We start from the raw sequence: 18819 nt of genomic DNA, 5'->3' as shown, positions 1-18819 counted from the left end.
TTGTTTGCACGTTGTGTCCTTCCATTAGGTTGTAAGCTCCTTGAGAGTGTCAAGGCAGTCACAACGCCATGAGGCTTATGTTAAAACCAGGTTTATTACAAGAGAAATCACAAAATCACAAAAGTGAGAAAAAGGGCAAGACCCCTCCCCATGGGGAGAAGCGAGGTGATGCAGAAGCCTCATTCTTTTCCCTTGGGAACCGCTAGACTATGTCGATAGGAGGGTCTGTCTGCTTATCGGCAAAGGACCCCGGCTGCACAAGCACTAACCCAGCCTGGCCCAAACTGGCTGGTGCCTGTCTTGCCTCCCAAGGACTCCCGGGAGGTGCAGCTTGGGGTGCAGCAACAAATCATGTCAGCTCAGGGGGACCTGTATCCCTGACACATTCAGGGCCTCCGTCATGCTCTGGGTCTGGTGTTTCTGGGAAATATGGCAGCCCCAAAAGACAACTTGAGACAGGTGCTGTCCTGGCTGTCTTTTGTCTCTCTTTGTATCTCCAGCACTTAGCACAGGGCCTGGAGCATACAGGAGGTGTTTAACATGCTTATTGACTGACTTCCTGAGAGCATGATTTTCATTTATGTTGTCTCCTTAACCCTAAATTACTGCCCATTACCGACCATTTTGTTATTTATTGCTCAGAGCTCCTCTGTTGCCTTTCAAGGTTAGTGGATTCACCTTTTGCTTTAATTTCACCTGCTTTGCTGAGTAGACTATTGTTACTGCTGTCTAATTGGTTTCCCCGTCTCCCATTTTTTTTAAGTGAGGCAATTGGGGTTAAATGACTTGCCCAGGGTCACGCAGCTAGTAAGTATTAAGTGTTTGAGGCCGGATTTGAACTCAGGTCCTCCTGACTCCATGGCCAGTGCTCTATCCACTGCGCCACCTAGCTGCCCCGTCTCCCATTTTTTAATCTAACCTTTCTATAAGAAGTAAGCCTTGGGCAGCTAGGTGGCGCAGTGGATAGAGCACTGGCCCTGGAGTCAGGAGGACCTGAGTTCAAATCTGACCTCAGACACTTAACATGTACTAGCTGTGTGACTCTGGGCAAGTCACTTAACCCCAATTGCCTCACTAAAAAAACAAAAAACAAAAAACAAACAAAAAAAAGAAGTAAGCCTTGCATTTATCCTCTTCCTCCCTGTCCCCTCCTTCTACCCCTGTTTACACATAGCCCTCTCTTTAAGCATCCGATGTCCTGAATTTCCCACCAATGGGGGGAGGGGAGGAGCAAGCTCCAAAAAGGTTGCACATTTAAAAATTAACAGATTTCTTCTTCCCGCAGTTGAAATTCCCCCAGCTCATTCAACCCCTAGCTAGCTACTTAGGACAAAGTCCGTTTTCTTAAGACATGAGTCTGACTGTGGTAATCTGCCTTTCCCTGTAGCCTTTAGTCTGATATTTAGGGGTTTCTCCATTCTGTCAATTGACAATTTTAGCCTGTTTTTCCTATTCCATATTTCAGCTAGACCATTAACTGTCCCTGAATTCTACCCTAAGCTCACGAAAAGAGGAGGACATTGCCTCTCTTCCTTCTCTAAACAGGTTGATGCTTGCATACACAACATGTTGTACTAGGGCTCTTAGTGATTTGGCTAACCTCCAGGTAAGACAGCTATTTCAGAGTAATTTGGGAACCTAACCACCCCTTATAATACTGTTCCAGTGAGAAAACCTGCTCTAATTTAGGAGTAGCCAATTCCCAAAGGCACTTTGAGAATGCACCAAGAGCCTCTGTACGTTTCTTTGTAATGCTTTGCATTTACAGAGGGTTTGTGTCTACTAGTTTGTGCCTTGCAGTGGCCTTGTCAAGGGCTCATGTTTTTCTTCAGTTTACAGTTGGAAGATCGAAGTCCTAGCATGGCAGAGTTAGGGTTGGCTCTTAGGTCTTCTTACCTTTCTGCTGTATGCTGAGGAAGAAGGGTCTTCACCATTTGTTTCTTTGGCCATCTTCATGCCATCTTCCCCACCCCCATCCGTATTGCATTTCTCACTCTGGGAGCGATAAAGCAATACTATAATTCCTGCAAACAACGTGGTACCATCCTTGTGAATTCCTAGATCAGATACTCCTTCCCTCTGTGGTCCCAATCCCCTATGTTCCATTTTCCTTTACTAGAATGTAAGCTTGTTCAGGTCAAGGACTATCTCAGGTCATGTATTTCTGTCCCAATTATTTAGTAGTGTCTGGCACATCATAGATGCTTATTGAGTTTTTAGAAAAATTCATGTGTTCATTCGTTGGTTCATTCTTTCATTCTTTCATTCCTCTCACAACTTTCACTTTTGGAACCAGCAGCATACACAGAGATGTTTATCCAGACCAATATGCCTTGGGCCTCACTAGTAAATAAAGAGTAAATGACTTCCCTCCCTGGGCCTGCCATAATAGGAGGAACCTTGGCCATTCTTCACCTCACTCTTTCCTCGTCTGGACTCGACCGCCATTTGTCAGCCATTGCTCCCATGAAGGCACCCTCCCTCCACTCTGTATGTGTCTTCCCCTGTTGTAATATAAACTGCACTGGGCCCAGTGCCTGACACATACACATCATAAGCATTTAGTAAATACCCCATTTATCTGTTGCTTCTAACCCATATTCTCCCCTATCTGTTGTTGATTACTAAGGAGAATTGATTCATTTATGAAACGGTGCTTATTAAGTTCAGAATCAGGTCTCTGGGGCAGCTAGATGGCGCAGTGGATAGAGCACTGGCCTTGGATTTAGGAGTACCTGAGTTCAAATCCGGCCTGAGACACTTAACACTTACTAGCTGTGTGACCCTGGGCAAGTCACTTAAACCCAATTGCCTTACTAAAAAACAAAAACAGAATTGGGTCTCTCTTGTTCATTTATTTTTTCCTATGGCTTAAGTTCACTTTAATGAAGATGACTTCCAGAGCCTTAGAGAGTTTGCCAGTCTCATCTTTCAGCTGACTCTGGGACATCTTCACTTAGTTGTCCTGCTGGCATCTCAGGCTCAAGCCCCAAGTCAATTGGGGTTAAGTGACTTGCCCAGGGTCACACAGCTGGTAAGTGTTAAGTGTCTCAGGTCGGATTTGGACTCAGGTCCTCCTGAATCTAGGGCCAGTGCTCTATCCACTGCATCACCTAGTTGCCCCTCCTCACAGTTTTTGCCCCTGCATCTTTTGTGACTGACACTGCTCTCTCATCTCTCACAGCCTTTAGGATTCTGCTTCTATAATCTCAGACAAGGACTCTCTTCTTTCTATTCCTCCTGTGATCACTGTTTCTAAGAGACCTTTCTGAAAGGTTTGTTGGAAAGGCTACTGAATTTAGAGTTAAGACCAGCTACTACTTCCTAGTCATTTGATTATGGGCAAATAATTTCCCTTGCTGGGCCCCAATTTCCTCATGTAGAAAATATAGGGATTTGACCAGATAATCTCTAACTTACTTTCCAGGTTCAAATGGTATGATTCTCTGATTTCACGTAGATTATTATAATGCTATCTTAATACTTAGTTTCTTCTCTATTAAATAGTCATAAACTTATTAAATAACTGATCTTCTCTCTAGTTTCTCCCTTTTCCAATTTGTTCTTTATGTTGCTGCCAAAATGCTTTTCCTCATGTACTGCTCCATGCCTGTCATTCCTCTGATCAAAAGCCATCAGTGGTTCCCTATTATCTAACGAAGACAGTATCAGTCCAAGAATTCAGGGTCACCCAATGCTTTGCTTCTCTAAACCTTTCCAGCCTTACCTCATATAGTCCTTGTCAAATTCTGTGTTTTAGGTGAAATTGACAGCTGCCCCTTGTTCTTGTCCTGTTTTCCTGTCTCTGACTTTTCTTATTATCTTACCTGTATCTGGTGTGAGCCCCTACCTCCACTTCTTTGAAGTTCCTGTGTTATCTTCTCTGAAACCATCCCCCTTTCCTCCTCAGAAAGAGGTAAGATATCTCATTCTTAGATTGACTGGGCCTTTCTCATTTAGTACACTTTGTTTTGCATCATATTTACTTTTGTACATCTCGTTCCTCCACTGCTTGAGATTTTCTGTGTAGTATATAAATAACCCAGGGTCCCTGGTGCCTCTCCCAAAACCGTTAAAAATCCAATGCTAAAACCTGGGTGCCTGGATGGTTTATAATGGATTTGCAAAGGAATGTGCCTAGCAACAGCTTTTTAGATGATCCCATTGCCTTAAAATGCAGCTGTTAGTGTCTTTTGCAGCCATACAGGCTGCTGGATGCCTTTCACTTATGGTTGAGCTTGATTTCATCCAACCTTGGCAAACAGCCAGCTTCTGGGTATGATGTGCCTGACTAGGCCTACTAGCATGCTCGTGTGGTAGAAAAATCCAGGTTTTTGGAGTTTAGGCTTATTGTACTTGGTGGTGGTTGTCATTCACTTGATTTAGTTGTGTCGGACTTCATTTGGGGTTTGCTTGGCAGAAACACAGGACTGGTTTGGCATTTCCTTCTCCAGTTCGTTTTACAGATGAAGATCCTGAGACAAACAGGGTGAAATGATTTGCCCGGCGTCATATAGCTAAAAGGTATCTGAGGCCCAATTTGAATTCAAGTCTTCCTGACTCTGGGCTTGGTGCTCCCACTGTGCCACCTACCTGCCCCATCATACCTTAGTGATCTCAGTAATTGCAGTACACACTTCTTTCTTTTGTTTTCCCCTTCAGCATCATATATTGAGTAAAAAAGTTTGTGCATTGCTAACTAAAATTTGTTTTTAAAAAAACAGATTTATACCTAAAACTGGAAGATGTGACGCATAAATTTAACAAGCCCTGTATAATGGATGTAAAAATAGGGCGGAAAAGCTATGATCCATTCGCCTCTTCTGAGAAGATTCAGCAGCAGGTCAGCAAGTACCCACTAATGGAAGAGATTGGGTTCTTGGTGCTTGGCATGAGGGTAAGACATATTTGTTGGATTCAGATTAACAGTCTAACACGTTTCTGTTTCTCTTATTTATTTTCCTTGTATTGACAACGATATTGCCAAAACATTCATGACATGAGCTCATTGGCATGTTTGAGGAAAACGTGGCAAAGTAATCTGACCAACTATGAACTCTGGAAGTAGCAGGAATTTAAGTGTGGATGTCTGAATGCTTAGAAAGCTGAAATAAAATAAAATGGGTGAATTTGGTCTACTTTTCAATTAGTTGAGGCCCTCATTCTAAGGATCCTCTCTAGTGGATGTGGTGCTTTCCAATTACAAATGCTGTTGAAAGAGGGCAGCCTTGTGTGTGACGGAGCCCAAAGTAGGAGAGCCCATGTCTGTGCCTCTGAGGAGAAGCCATGCTTTTCTTCATGTGAAGCTTTGTGGTTCCATAATTTCATTCCATCCTAAGCTCTGCTTTCTTAAGGACCTTTTGGAATCAGACTCAGGTGGTCTCCGTGCTGGGTCAGAGACAGCAGAGCATTCACATGGGCCCTGGAGACCAGGCTGTCTTTCTCACAGGCATTGAATGGGTTATTTCCCTTTTTTCGCACTAACATTTCAAAAGCTGAGAGTCATGGGGAGAAGGTATGACTGTTAATTACAGACCATGCAGGGTACATATTGGGTACTCTCTATGGAACTCTCTGAATATTTTATTACACAGGAAATGAATGTGGGCATACATTTCAAACTTTATTAATAAAGAATACAAAAAATGTCAGATTTTAGAAAGATTTCCAAAGGATAGTTTTAGAGTGATTTCCTGATTTCCTGAAAAACAGTAACGGTGAGCAGAATTTCATTTTACCAAACATCCAGGGGCCAAATAGATAATCTTATTAAGAGGTGAACAAACCCTCAGTTAAATGGGACCATCACCATGCTTTTCTGAAGACTGACTTATTTGTGGGGAGGCCTGTTGATTTGTGTTCTGCTCCATGATTAAGTCTGAAACTTGATTTGGTTCAGGACCCCCTGAATTCCTGGAGCGACCCCTAAATTATGAATGCTGTTATTGGACTTTGGATCATTGATAACAAGGCCTAGAACAGATCTTTCCCAGTGTACAAGAGAGAACACCATGGCTTGGCCCCTATTCAGGCTTATCTATCCCATGCTATTGAGTTATGTTTTACTCTAGCATTTGCCAGCTTATATTTAATTTAATGTCAACTCAAAAATTAACCTGTTGTTTTGAGTTTGGTTTTACAGAGTCTATAACAGTAGAGTTAGATTTGGGGTGGAATTCAGTCTTTTGTATCTTATAGAGACTTTGTAATAATGTGATTCCATAGGTTTGGTAATTCTCAGCTAGATCAGCAGTTAATGGTCTCCAATTTAAGTGATTCATATCCCTGCTTTAAAGCCTACTATCTTGACTCATTATCTTCATGATCGTTGACTTTGTCATTGAGCTCATTGGCTTCTTGGAGAAGGTGCCATTTGACCTTGGCTCTAAAGCTGACAGGAGTGAGGGAGGGCAGGTAGAGGGGACAGTGTGAACAAAGACACTGAAGTACAGGGTGCATAGGGCAGGGATGGCAGATGGTCCAGTTCAGCTGGAATGTAGATTACGGTGGAAGGAATGTAGACTGGGGCTATCCAGAGTGTAGCAGCAGCAAACTAAGATTATAGTGCCGAAGTGGTTTCAGACTGTTCTCCTTACTCTGACAAAGACGTTCTTTCGCCTGGGAATAGCTGGGGAAAATTTCAGATAAAAGGATTGATCCTAAGGAGCCCTCACTTGTTAAATTTGTATATGGAGCTCTGTGGGTTATAAACTCCACCCAGCATTCTCAAAAGCATGTGTTTAAAAAATAATGATTTGCCCCTCAGAGAAGGCTGCTTTCACAAAATGTTAATGAATTGAATATTCTCGAGTTTTTTGTCATTGTTACCACCATATCACATGTAATAAATGTTTGTTGACTGAGTTATAGATAAATTGAATGGAACTAGAAAGCTATACTTTAAAATTTACATGTAAAATATATATACCACAGATATATGTCATAAAAAGAGAAGTCAAGTATGATGGTAATATGACCGATTTCCAATTATACTTTCAAAGGGTTTATAATGTATTGGCTTCTTCTTCTTCTTTTTTTTTTTTAAGACATGGTTAGATGCCACAGAGTAGGTGGCAATGCCTTAACTGTATATGTGTTGTAAAGGCCACTAGGACCCCTTCCATCCTTATCAAGGGGAGTGCTAACCTTCTCTCCTTTTATACAACACTGTGTTGGGTTATATTAAGCCCCCCCCCCCTTTTTTTTTGGTGGGGCAATGAGGGTTAAGTGACTTGCCCAGGGTCACACAGCTAGTAAGTGTCAAGTGTCTGAGACTGGATTTGAACTCAGGTCCTCCTGAATTCAAGGCTGGTGCTCTATCCACTGCACCACCTAGCTGACCCCTTTTTTGTTTATTTTTGCAGGGCAATGAGGGTTAAGTGACTTGTCCAGGATCACACAGCTAGTAAGTGTCTGAGGCCGGATTTGAGCTTTTTTTTTTTTTTTTTAAATAGTATGTATAGGTTCAAAGAAAGGTAGGCTTGGAGGAAGAGACCTAGTTTCAGCCTCTTAATTTTACAGCTGAAAACTGAGGCCCAGAGAGTTCCAAGAATTATAAGATTGAGAGCAGGAAAGGACCTTTGAGGTTGGTGGTTCAGTGGATAGAGCACTGGGCCTGGGGTCAGAAGATCTGAGTCCAGATCCAGTCTCAGGCACATCCTACCTGTGTGACCCTGGGCAGGTCACTTCACTTCTGCCTCAGTTTCCTCATCTGTAAAATGGAGATCAAAGCTATCAGTGTTTGTGTGAGACGCAGATGAGATGTCAAGTGCTTGGCAAACCTTAAAGAGCTTTAGACACGTTAGTTGCTGTTGTTATGTTATCATATCGTCCAACCACTTTAGTTGGGGTGAAGGAACAGTTTCTGGGAGTTAAAGAGACTTTGGAAGGTCTCACAAATAGCAAATTGCACAGCGAGAATTCTCATCTAGGGCCACTTCCATTGTATGATCACTGCAAAATAGAACCTTTAGCTAGCATTTTCTTTGCTTTTGTTGCTGTATTTTAAATTTTTGTCATTGCTGTTTCATCTAAGGGGAATTCATCTGTTGATTACAAAACAATTTTGACTTGTAGAATAACTTGAAATGTAGATGGAGTCTGATTTAGTAAATCCTTGGAAATCATGTATGGGTGCCAGCTGAAGACTCTCCTAGGCATTGTGGGGACACAAAGTAGAGAGAACACAAAGTGGTCTCTCAACCAAAAGAAACAAACATATAATTCTTATTATAAAATATAGAAGAATAATAAATTACGGTGGAAATCTGAGTCATAGAAGTATTTTAATATGAAGTGCTCATTTTTCCCTTGAAGTTTAAAACCAATTCTTGAATTGAGTTGGGGTTTTTAGTTGGAAAAGAAATTGAAGAATTTAAAATTCTTTCCCTCTCTCCAACATATCTCTTGACTTGGAGCAACTGTTAAGTATCCATATGCAAATTAATCACATTTATAATTTGTAAATTATATTAAAAACTGAAACTTTTAACATGGTTTGGGGTTTTTTTGGTAGGGCAAGGAGGGTTAAGTGACTTGCTCAGGGTCACACAGCTAGTAAGTGTCAAGCGTCTGAGGTGAGATTTGAACTCAGGTCCTCCTGAATCCAGGACCAGTGCTTTATCCACTAGCTGCCCCCAACAAATGAGTTTTTATAGAGTGAGGTAGTTGTAATGAAATTCTCTGATCTTTTATTCAAAAGCCTTTACCCATTACCAAATAAATGAAAATACAGTCTCCCTGGTCTTTAAATTCCTCCGGAGTGTGGTTCTTAGCTACCTTTCCAGTATCTTGTCTTGTCTTGGACAAAACATGCTCACCTAATTGGATATCTTAGCCTTCCCTGATCTACTTTTTTTCTTTCTTCATAATCTTTGAAGTTCTTCTAAGACTGAGAGTTTTCTTTCTGATCACACCATTCCCTGTGTTTCAATTGGCTTTTCATCTCCCCTTCTTTCTGCATAATAAGATCCTTTAAGGTCTTGAGGTTCACCTCTCTATGAAACCTTCTCTGAATTTCACCCTCATTCTTCACTGGACATTTCCTTTATACTTTATTTATTTTTTTTAAATAATATTTTTTCCCTAATTACAGAGACATTTGTTGTAGAAACCTTTCCCCCAGTTTTCTCCTTTCCTTCTAATCTCGGCTGCATTGGTTTTGTTTGTGCAAAACTTTTCATTTAATCAAAATTATCCATTTTACATCTTGTAATACAGTAGCGAGTTCTTGTCCTCAAAGCTGGGGCTTTGGGTTTTATCAAACAAATATATATATATGTATTATAAAAGAAATTCAGATAGTGTATAATACCAACATTTTATCTTTTAATATCATCATAATTCACAATTCTTCTCTGGTACAAAAGGAGGGCCAAAAAATTTTACATGGCTTTTCCAGCCTGTGGTGGAATGTATTTTTGTTAAAAATTTTAATGTTCCTGTTTTTGACATTTTGGGAGCTTAGGATACCTCAAATAAAATCATTGACATATTAAGACTTAGTGTAGGAAACTTTTCTGTTCGCACTATTAACTGATTTTACTTCTTTGACTGATCCTCATTTTTCTTTATTTATGATATGACAAAATCTGTGCTAGGACAACCAGGCTTCTAGCACTTAGTAGGTTTGTAACCAGGGCTAATTATCTTAAATCTCTTGAGCCACAGTTTTCTCATTTGTAAAATGGGTGTAATAATACTTTGAGTGCGGACTGAACAGGGCTAGTGGGAGGATCAGGAGAGTTAACCCATGATGTTCTTTGTAAACCTTCACACAGTTAGGAGGCAGCAGTGAAGGCGAGTAGAGGATCAATCAATCAATTAAAAATCAGTTATTAAGCTCTGACTATGTGCCTGACACTGTGCTAAGCCCTGGGGAGGGAAGAAGAGGCAAAGGCAGCCCCTGTCCTCAAGGACCTTACAGTCTTATGAGGGAGACCAGTTCTATGTAGGATAAATTGGAAATTATCAACACATTAGAATTCAAGAGGGTTCGGGATTTATTTGGGACTTAAAGGAAGCCGGGGAAGCTGATGGGCAGAGTCAAGGAGGGGGAGAGTGTTGGAGTGTCTTGTATGCGCAGTGTCCGGGAGGCCAGGATTGCTGGAGGGAAGAGCTGAGTTTAGAAGTGACAGTGGTGTCCCCTGGATAAATTGAGGTAGGTCTTAGGGGAAAGTGGGCTCTGTTTTGGAGATGTTGACTTGCAGATGTTTATACAGCCTACAATTGGAAATGTGCAATAGGCAGTAGGTGATGTGGGCCTTGAGCTACCTAGGGACCAGCCCTGGATGAATCTATCTGGGGTCAAAGTATCCTGACCTCAGGAAAGCTGATGAAGTCACCAGTGAGAGAACAGAAGGGAAGGGGAGAAAAGGGCCTAGAGCACAGGTTTGGGGAACACCTTCTCTTGGCAGGAGTGCTATATACGCTTCCACGCTAGGAGATTGTTGAAGACTCAAGTGAGGACAGCGCCATGAGAAGCCAGAAGGCGGGGGCGGTCAGTCGAGTCTGCCGCTGCAGCGTCTCTACTGCCAAACCCAGCACAATTTGGGGCCTCCATTTCTTACCTGATTTCTTAGGTCCCTTTTCTCCACGAATGTTCAGTGCGGCAGATGTTTGTCACTTCCCTGTGCCAGGCAGAGAGCATGGCATTACAGCTGGTGCTTAAACAAGTGTTGGTGGAACTGAATATTCAGTGGGGGAGAGATAAATATGTACTAGGTTATGTTTGGAGGGAAGAATGAACAACTAGGGGAAAGGAGGAGGTGACAATGACAGTGATAAGGATTTGGAGAGGCCACGTGTACTGCGGGGTAGGGAGGGGGATGTTGAGGGGGCAGCTGGTGTAAATGCATGGAGGCAAGACAGAAAGGCAGATTCAGCTAGTGCTGCAATCTGGCTGGACAAAGGGTGAGAAGGTGAGGGTGTTCTTGATGTAGCCGTAACTTCCCACAACTGTGCTGTGTAGGTTCTTAGCCTCTCCCTTTCTTTTCTTTTCTTTTCTTTTTTTTTTTGGTGAGGCAGTTGGGGTTATGTGACTTGCCCAGGGTCACACAGCTAGTAAGTGTTAAGTGGCTGAGGCTGGATTTGAACTCAGGTCCTCCTGACTCCAGGGCTGGTGCTCTATCCACTGAGCCACGTAGCTGCCCCCCAGCCTCTCCCTTTCTAAGCCAGCATAGCGTATTATGGTAGTTATGACCACAGCAGATGGGCAGGAAGACCTCCCACCTCTGTATCTCACCTCTACCCCTGTGTTACCCTCTCTTAGCAGCTCTAGGAGCTCCTTAGAGAGCATTGTGGACTGTGACTGATGCGTAAGCCCTACAATTCCCCTTTTTGTTTTGGGTAGTATAGCATGTCTCACAGCAGCAGGGGGGAGGCAAGGATGGGTTGTGATCTTTCTTGCAGATCTTAATGCATTCTTTTCTCCCCCAAACATAATTCTCTTCCACATTTTTCTGTTACTGTTGATGATACTGTAATCCTTTGAGGCATTCTTAGTGGTGCCCTTGTAACCTTGGTGTCATCTTTGATCCCTTACTTTTCCTTACCCCACCTATCCAAACAGTTGCTCAGTCTTTTAATATTTCTATTTCCACAATGTATCTCACTTCCATCCCCTTCTCTCTACTCACACTGCCACCAGATTTTAGGCCCTCATTACGTCTGACCTGTAATTTTGCAGTGACCTCCTGACTGACCTCCCAGCCTTGTGTCCACTGCATTAAAGACAGGATTTGGTTACCTTTGACATGGTTTATTGACTCAAAGCACTGGAGAGCGATGTGGACTTCTTCACGTGGAGTGAAGTTTAGCTCTTTGTGAATGAGAACCCTCCAAATACTCATTCCTCAAATGTGTATGTTCTCTTTTTTTTTTTTCCCTGGCAGGTTTATCATGCTCATTCTGATAGTTATGAGACACAGAACCAGCACTATGGAAGAAGTTTAACTAAAGAAACAATCAAAGACGGTAAGGCAGGGATGGGGGTGGAGAGGAGGGGGACAGGATGGGGACAATGACGGACTCCAAGATTTAATTGGATTTTATTATATCCCCATATTCTTGAAGCTACATCACTGTATTACCCCCTCCTCAAGTAGGAGTTAGAAGGTATTGTCAAGACGAGTTTGTTGTAGATGAATGCAAGGCTTTAAAAAATAAGTCATGATTGGGCAGCGAATGGGAGAATCTAATAAGGAAGGGCATAGGTTCAAGTACCAGCTCTGCTGTAAGACCATGGCCAAGTTATTACATACTTCTGGCCCAGTTTGCTCAGAGACAGAAAATGAGGGCATTCTAAATGTTTCTAGTAGCTCTAAGCCAATAATAGTCAAATAGAGTGGGAGTCAAAACACTCCTAGTGTACTTTAAGACACTTGTAGCAGATTTTCTTGGGCGGGGGTGGTGGTGTACTTTTACCAAAACAGATTTCAACCCCTCCACAACTAGATAGAAAGTTATCAGGAGTTTTGTGGCTGAGAAACTAACCCATTCACCAGCTTGGTAAATTGTCTCTTCATCTAACTAGCTGTGCCCAACAGAAATGTGCAGATTGTCATTGGACCCGTCCTTGAAATCTTTCTCAAGTTGGATAGGACTCACTGGAGCTTATGACTCATGGGCATCTCCTTTAACTTACTAAATGGATTTAGAGGTTTTTTGGTTTTGTTTTGTTTTTTTGCAGGGCAATGAGGGTTAAGTGACTTGCCCAGGGTCACACAGCTAATAAGTGTCAGGTGTCTGAATCCAAGGCCAGTGCTTTATCTACTGCGCCACCTAGCTGCACCCGGTATTTTTTTAAAGATAAAAAGTTATGTTTGCAAGATAGGTATATAAATGTTTTTGTGGTAAGAAATATTGGGGATTCAATTATAGGAAAGCGTAAGGTAGAGAAAAATTTATAGAGTTCAAAAGAGTTTTTATAAGAATTTTCCTTGTATGTGCAGGAAACACATTTCTATATCCATGACCTTAAAGAGTAAAAATCTTGCTTGGTCTGTTTGACTAATTTTCTTCCTTGTACCACAAGGATAACATACTATTCAGAGTGGCTTCTGTCACAGTACTTGATTAAAATGCTCCTCCAGGCTAAATAGCCAGTATTCTATATTTGGATAGTTCACTTTTTAGAATACAGGAGTTAATGATTAAGTTAATGAAGTTAATGATGAGCACTGTATGCCCCTTGGTTCCCAAATAGGCATAGAAATGGAATAGTAAAAAATCTCAAACTATGAGTAACGAATGCTCTAATATGCAGTAACTTAGACTATTGCATGGACCCTAAACAACCTTTGAAAGTTAGTTGAACTTTCATGACAAATAATATTTTGGGGGGTGCGGGGCCATGAGGGTTAAGTGACTTGCCCAAGGTCACAGCTAGTTAAGTGTCAAGTGTCTGAGGCTGGATTTGAACTCAGGTCCTCCTGAATCCAGGGCCGGTGCTTTATCCACTGTGCCATGTAGTTGCCCCTGAAATATCTGCAATGTTAACTCCATCTACAAGCATTTATTAAGTGCCAACTATGTACCAGGTACCATACTGGATCTGGGGTGCAGTGAGACTGACTGGCTTTTACAGCCTTTTCATTTGAATCCAGTTTGGATTAATGGATACTAAACCATAGGGTTTTTAGTTTCTTCTAAATGTGAGGTAAGCTGTTGACTTTCGTTCAGATTCTCCTGGACAAGTGTCCCCATGATATTGATTGAGGCTGAGCCCTACAGAGAAGGAGGACAGTGAAAGATTGTGAATGAAACCATTTTTGGGTCCAACCTCTTTGCTAATCACCCTCTGCTATGTTTGTGGCTGGGATTCTGGCATTTTCCACTAGCACAAAATACTCTAAAATAGAAACCTATGTCTGAATGTTGTTCTTGTTGTTCTCCCTCAGAAGTGAGGGAGGAGCATCGGGAGGGATGTCGATGAAGTTCTTGTGGTGGTGAGGGGCGCCTCTGAAAGTGATCGCTAGCTTTGTTCATCGTTACCCTGTAATGATCTCTCTTTCTTTTTGCTAGGAGTGTCCAGATTTTTTCACAATGGTTACTGTTTGAGAAAGGATGCAATTGCTGCCAGCATTCAGAAGATTGAGAAAATCCTTCAGTGGTTTGAAAGCCAGAATCAACTGAACTTTTATGCAAGTTCCTTACTGTTTGTTTATGAAGGCTCATTGCTGCCAGCAGCCAACAAACTGGGTGATGGAACTTCAGCAGAGAAGACCTTGTGGGCCAAAGGACCGCTGCCGGGCGCCCGAGTGCTCGAGTATAACAACAACATTCGCTTACTGGGTTCTCCCGAGAATGGAAAAGTGGGGGCCCCTGTAGGCAAAGTGTATGTGCGTCATAAAGAGGCATGTGCCAAGAACCATCACAGCCAGACTTCATTGACAGTTGAAAATAGGGAGCAGGGCAATGTATGGAAAAGCAGCAACTGCATGTCCCAGGAACACTTGAATGGCAATGTTCTCTCTCAACTGGAAAAGGTCTTCTACCACCATCCCTCAGAGCTCCCTGACAGTACAGATGTGGAAGTGCGGATGATCGACTTTGCTCACGTGTTTCCTAGCAACACAAAGGATGAGGGATATATATATGGGCTGAAACACCTGATTACTGTACTGCAAAATATTTTAGACAATTAAACGGTTTGCTACGTTCTTTTTATGGGGCCAATGAAAAAGAAGAGCAGCAATGAATCCCTGCCCTTGTAATGTTATGTAACAGATTTGTATTGTGATTCAACTACATTTTATTTGTCTTTGTACTTTTTGGTAGAAGGGTTCACTTTTTTATACTCTTACTCAGGAAAACTAATTAATAGTTAGTTGTTCATTAGAAAACTACGAACAAAGAAAAAGACATAGGAAATGTCAAGCAGGGGATGTGGCGGTCCGTGACTTAGTCTATGTCTGATTGGCCTAAGTTAAATAAAAACTCTGGAGTTTGAAGGGTTTGCTTCCTGTAGCAAATTCATCAATGCGTCCCTGTTAACCCTGTCTTGCCATTGAGCCATAGTGAATAGAATACAGACTGAAACAAGAACAAGCTGACATCATCAGCTTGCCCGTGGCCCTGGACCAACTCATTAAACTGGAGAAAGTCTGAGTTGGTGAAGAAATAAGAAGGAGAAAGTCTAGCTTCTCTCTTCCATGTTCAGACCAGCAGATCACAGGTGCTAAGGTGCTTCTTTCTCAATGGATAGTATTCTTGTTGCTTTTTCAAAAGATCATCCGTCCCTTTTGTTTCCAAAATAGCTTGTTTGAAAGGCAACAATAAACTTGCTAGACTCTGTCTGAAATCATATGGTTTGGAATCTGAAGGGATATTGTTACTGAATACATGTATACAGCTTTCTTCTCTGAGAGAATCAAAACTCTTACTCAGTGGAGGATTGAAGTTACTTTTAAAATTTTAGTGGCGCTTTTGCTCTTAGAGGTGAAGAAGCATTTCATTTTACCACCATTTGTTTGAGAGAAACCATATGAACTTGTTGCTAAAGTAATGTCTCCATTTTCTTAAGCAAGGACAGCAGTCATTAGCAGATTTTTTTTCCCCCTTTGGTGTATTATATAATAGGGTTCAGTGCTTTTTCTATAAAATCCAACTTTTTACAATTTTTATTTAATCCAAGAGAGTTTAATTATAAATATATATAGTTGTACATTTCAGATCACATGATCACATGGATTGATGACTTTCACCTTTAGAATTGGGTTTTATTGAGGGAAGATGCCACTTTGCACACATTCTTAGGTATTTTTATAGAAATTGAAAAATTGGATTCTTAAGTATTTGCTGTAAGTAAAAAAGGAAAAAAAAATCTTTCTTGATGCCATATCCTTTTTTTGAAATTGCATACCTGAAATTTTTTTCACATTTTTTCATTTTTGGCAGGGGTGGTTATATTGTATTCTTTTGGTTCTAGTCAAGTCAGTCATAATTTGAAAGACTAGTTCATAATGGAACGATGTCATTGGGAGTTTACTGGAGTTTAGTTTCAGTTTTGCTTAAAGGGAATATCACAAGAAAAACACAGTTTTAGTTCTAGCTTCAAGGTTAGTTTTCCAGTATTTTGCAAACTATATATAGTCAGAGTCCATTGAAAATCAGAAATACTTGGGTATTTTGTGTTTAAGTCCTAGACTAAGTTGAAGGGGAAATGTTGATTATGGGTTTTGTTTTGTTTTTTTTCAAATCTTTTGCAATCCATATAGTTACTCCTCTTGTGTTTTGATTCATTTCTAAATTTGCCACATTCCAGAAAAATATTTGCTTGGCTGTTGATTGTTTTTTGGCCCTTCCACACAATAGATACCTTCGAAAAGAGAAACCACTGGTAAGGGTGAGAATTATTTGTGCTTATAAACTCCAGTCTGTCTCTCCCCTTCTCCCCTTTTTTCTCTTTTTTTTTTCCCCCAGGTAGAGGTGGAGGATTGACAGGAATGATTTTGACTTACTTCCTAACTCAGAGACCAGCCTGCACAATTCCTGAATCTGAAAAAATAGAGCTGTTTTATAGGAGTTCATTTTGTGATTTAACAGTACCATAATACATTCTGTAGTAGAAATCTGGTTGCATTTTATAGTTTTATAAGCAGGAGAAAAATGCAGTTGCATTTGTAGTTGTTTAGGAGTCAGTTTTGAGAATTGGTCTTATCCTTAGATAGCAGTAACTGGGCTTTTGTCTTGTGTTCCTGGACGCTTCCCTTCCTCCCCACTTCCCACCACATACACCATGAGGCAAACAGAATAATAGCAAAATCTTTGGGTTGAAAAAGAAAAGCAAAGAAAAATCATATCCAAGAAAGTTACCACTTTCCCCTTAGGAAGGGTCATGAATATGATGAGTTCATTTAACTTGAAACTCAGAAGATTAAGTTTGATTTAACTATGGCAAGAGCCTTTGTGTAGAATAGTATTTGTGTATCTACTGTGAGTTTAATAGATTTGTATTATTTGCAAATTTTTTTCTTTTTTTTTCTTTTTCTTTTTTTTTTTTTTTTTGCACATTCTAGATCAGTAAAGTATCGAATAAGCCTACCAGAATTGTTCTCACCTGTTATTTCAGGTATATTTTTGTGAAATCAGTTTCCTATCTTTGGCTAGTGTACTGATCACTGCAATTCAATTCTTTATATCAAAACAATGACTGTATCTGTTTTTTCAGGGATGGGATTTGAGTTTAATTCTTTTTGTTTACATTTCTACATCCTTTCATCTAGGGCCCCCTTTTAAAGTTCCTCATCTAGCATACATAAATCAGAATAGACATGATTAAACAACTTGTCTCTAAGTTAAAAAAACAACAACAAGCCAACAAAAAACTCATCATCATTTAGGGATTTGTGCTGAAATGAACCGCTGTGGTATCTCCTGTCACTTATAAGAGTTAATTTAAGCAATAAGCATGACAAGGGCCTTTTATGTTAACAGGATTGTCAGAGATGGCAAAGGAAGCATTACAAATATTGGTTTTAGCATATTCCCTGTGACTGCACCCACTCAGAGGACTTTCTGAGAATTATGATAACTATTGTAACGATTGGAATAACGCCACCTGCTGGATACTTACTGTAGAGGAGTTCTGCCCATGAAGGGAAGGTCTTTGAGGGCAAGACCAGGAGTCAGGAAGTGACGCGGGCTAGTGGGAGGAGGAAGGAAGAGACTGGCGCTGACTCTGGCCCTCTTTCCTTTGGACTCTGGTGGAGAGCGGAGCTAGAAATGTGCTCTCCCTTTAATAGCTAGGAATTTAGGCCTTTTTCTCTCTCTTTACCAAATTCTTATTCTCCTTAATAAATGCTTAAAAGTCTAACTCTTGCTAAAGCTTATAATTTATTGGCGACCACTCATTAGATATTTTAGACAGTTTAGCTAGAATTTTAGCCCTTAACAGATGGCGACCACGAAGAGGAAAGCTAAACTTCAGTCTTCTGATCTTCTGGTTGGGTAAGAAATTTCCCCTCCCTCTCCCTTTAACTGCTAAGTACTGGCGTACTGGCTGTGTTTTCCTTTAAATTTTTTCGAATGGACCTTTTAAACTCCCTAATTACCCTATTTTTGATTTTAGTCTGTTTAACCAGACAAATGGGGGATAAGATCATGTTAATGCTTTGTTTTTGTGGATTTTCTATTTTTCTTTTTATTTTTGTTAAAAGAGCCAGCAACTTACTCACACAAGGAAATATCTCTCCCTCTCCCAACCATGCTTTTTCAGAGAAACCTGAAGAGATTCCCGCAGCTTTTCCCAGTTCTAACACTAATTGTTGCTTTAATTTTGCATGCCTGGAGGCAATGACCCACCCTCTAGAAGCTTTTAATCCCCTAGCACCTGGAGGCAAAGTGGGGGAAGAGGAATCCAGGCCTGAGTTCAAAATCAAGTCTGATTCAAATTGCTCTGGTCCCTCCCCTCCTCTCCAGACCCCACCCTCTACTCCTCCTATGGCCAAGCCCATAGCTTCCCCTGCCTGGGAAGTCCAGAGATCTGATGCGCATGCTCAACTTTCTCTAACTACATTTGCAGCTTCAGGCTCAGCCCTTCCCCAGCCTGGCTGTGCTTCTGAGACAACCTTAGAAAGCCCTTTAAATTCCAGATATACTCCTTTTGTTCATAATTTTGCTAACCTGCTTTTGTCTTTAATTAGTAATCTTATAAAGCATTTGTATGGTGAAAAGCCCGACAGACAATATAGAGGGGTTAAAGAAGAAAAACTTAAGCTGAATAAGAATGACAATCATCAACATAGTTCAAGACTCTGCTTTTGCCATGGAAGGGTATATATTTTACAGAAATGTAGAAGTAAGCAGCAAGGTATTGAT

The 18819-nt window shown here is 41.0% G+C and overlaps 1 protein-coding gene and 1 non-coding gene across 2 annotated transcripts in view; one reads left to right on the top strand and one right to left on the bottom strand.

The window, feature by feature from the left end:
• IPMK (inositol polyphosphate multikinase) overlaps positions 1-17155 on the top strand; it is an 88006-nt gene extending 70851 nt beyond the window's left edge. Inside the window, exons 4-6 of the mRNA XM_043989756.1 lie at positions 4725-4897; positions 11892-11973; positions 14023-17155. Of these exons, the coding sequence (XP_043845691.1) occupies positions 4725-4897; positions 11892-11973; positions 14023-14645 (878 nt within the window). The 3' untranslated portion in view covers positions 14646-17155. The remainder of the gene's footprint in view (positions 1-4724; positions 4898-11891; positions 11974-14022) is intronic.
• On the bottom strand, positions 7041-7168 carry LOC122745132. Its single transcript, XR_006355417.1, has one exon. It is a non-coding gene; the product is annotated as a U6atac minor spliceosomal RNA (small nuclear RNA).
• Positions 17156-18819: the final 1664 nt, after the last annotated feature.

This window comes from Dromiciops gliroides, chromosome 2 (genome assembly GCF_019393635.1).
Source record: "Dromiciops gliroides isolate mDroGli1 chromosome 2, mDroGli1.pri, whole genome shotgun sequence".
Taxonomy (NCBI): Eukaryota; Metazoa; Chordata; class Mammalia; order Microbiotheria; family Microbiotheriidae; genus Dromiciops; species Dromiciops gliroides.
This window is presented reverse-complemented; position numbering and strand designations above follow the sequence as displayed.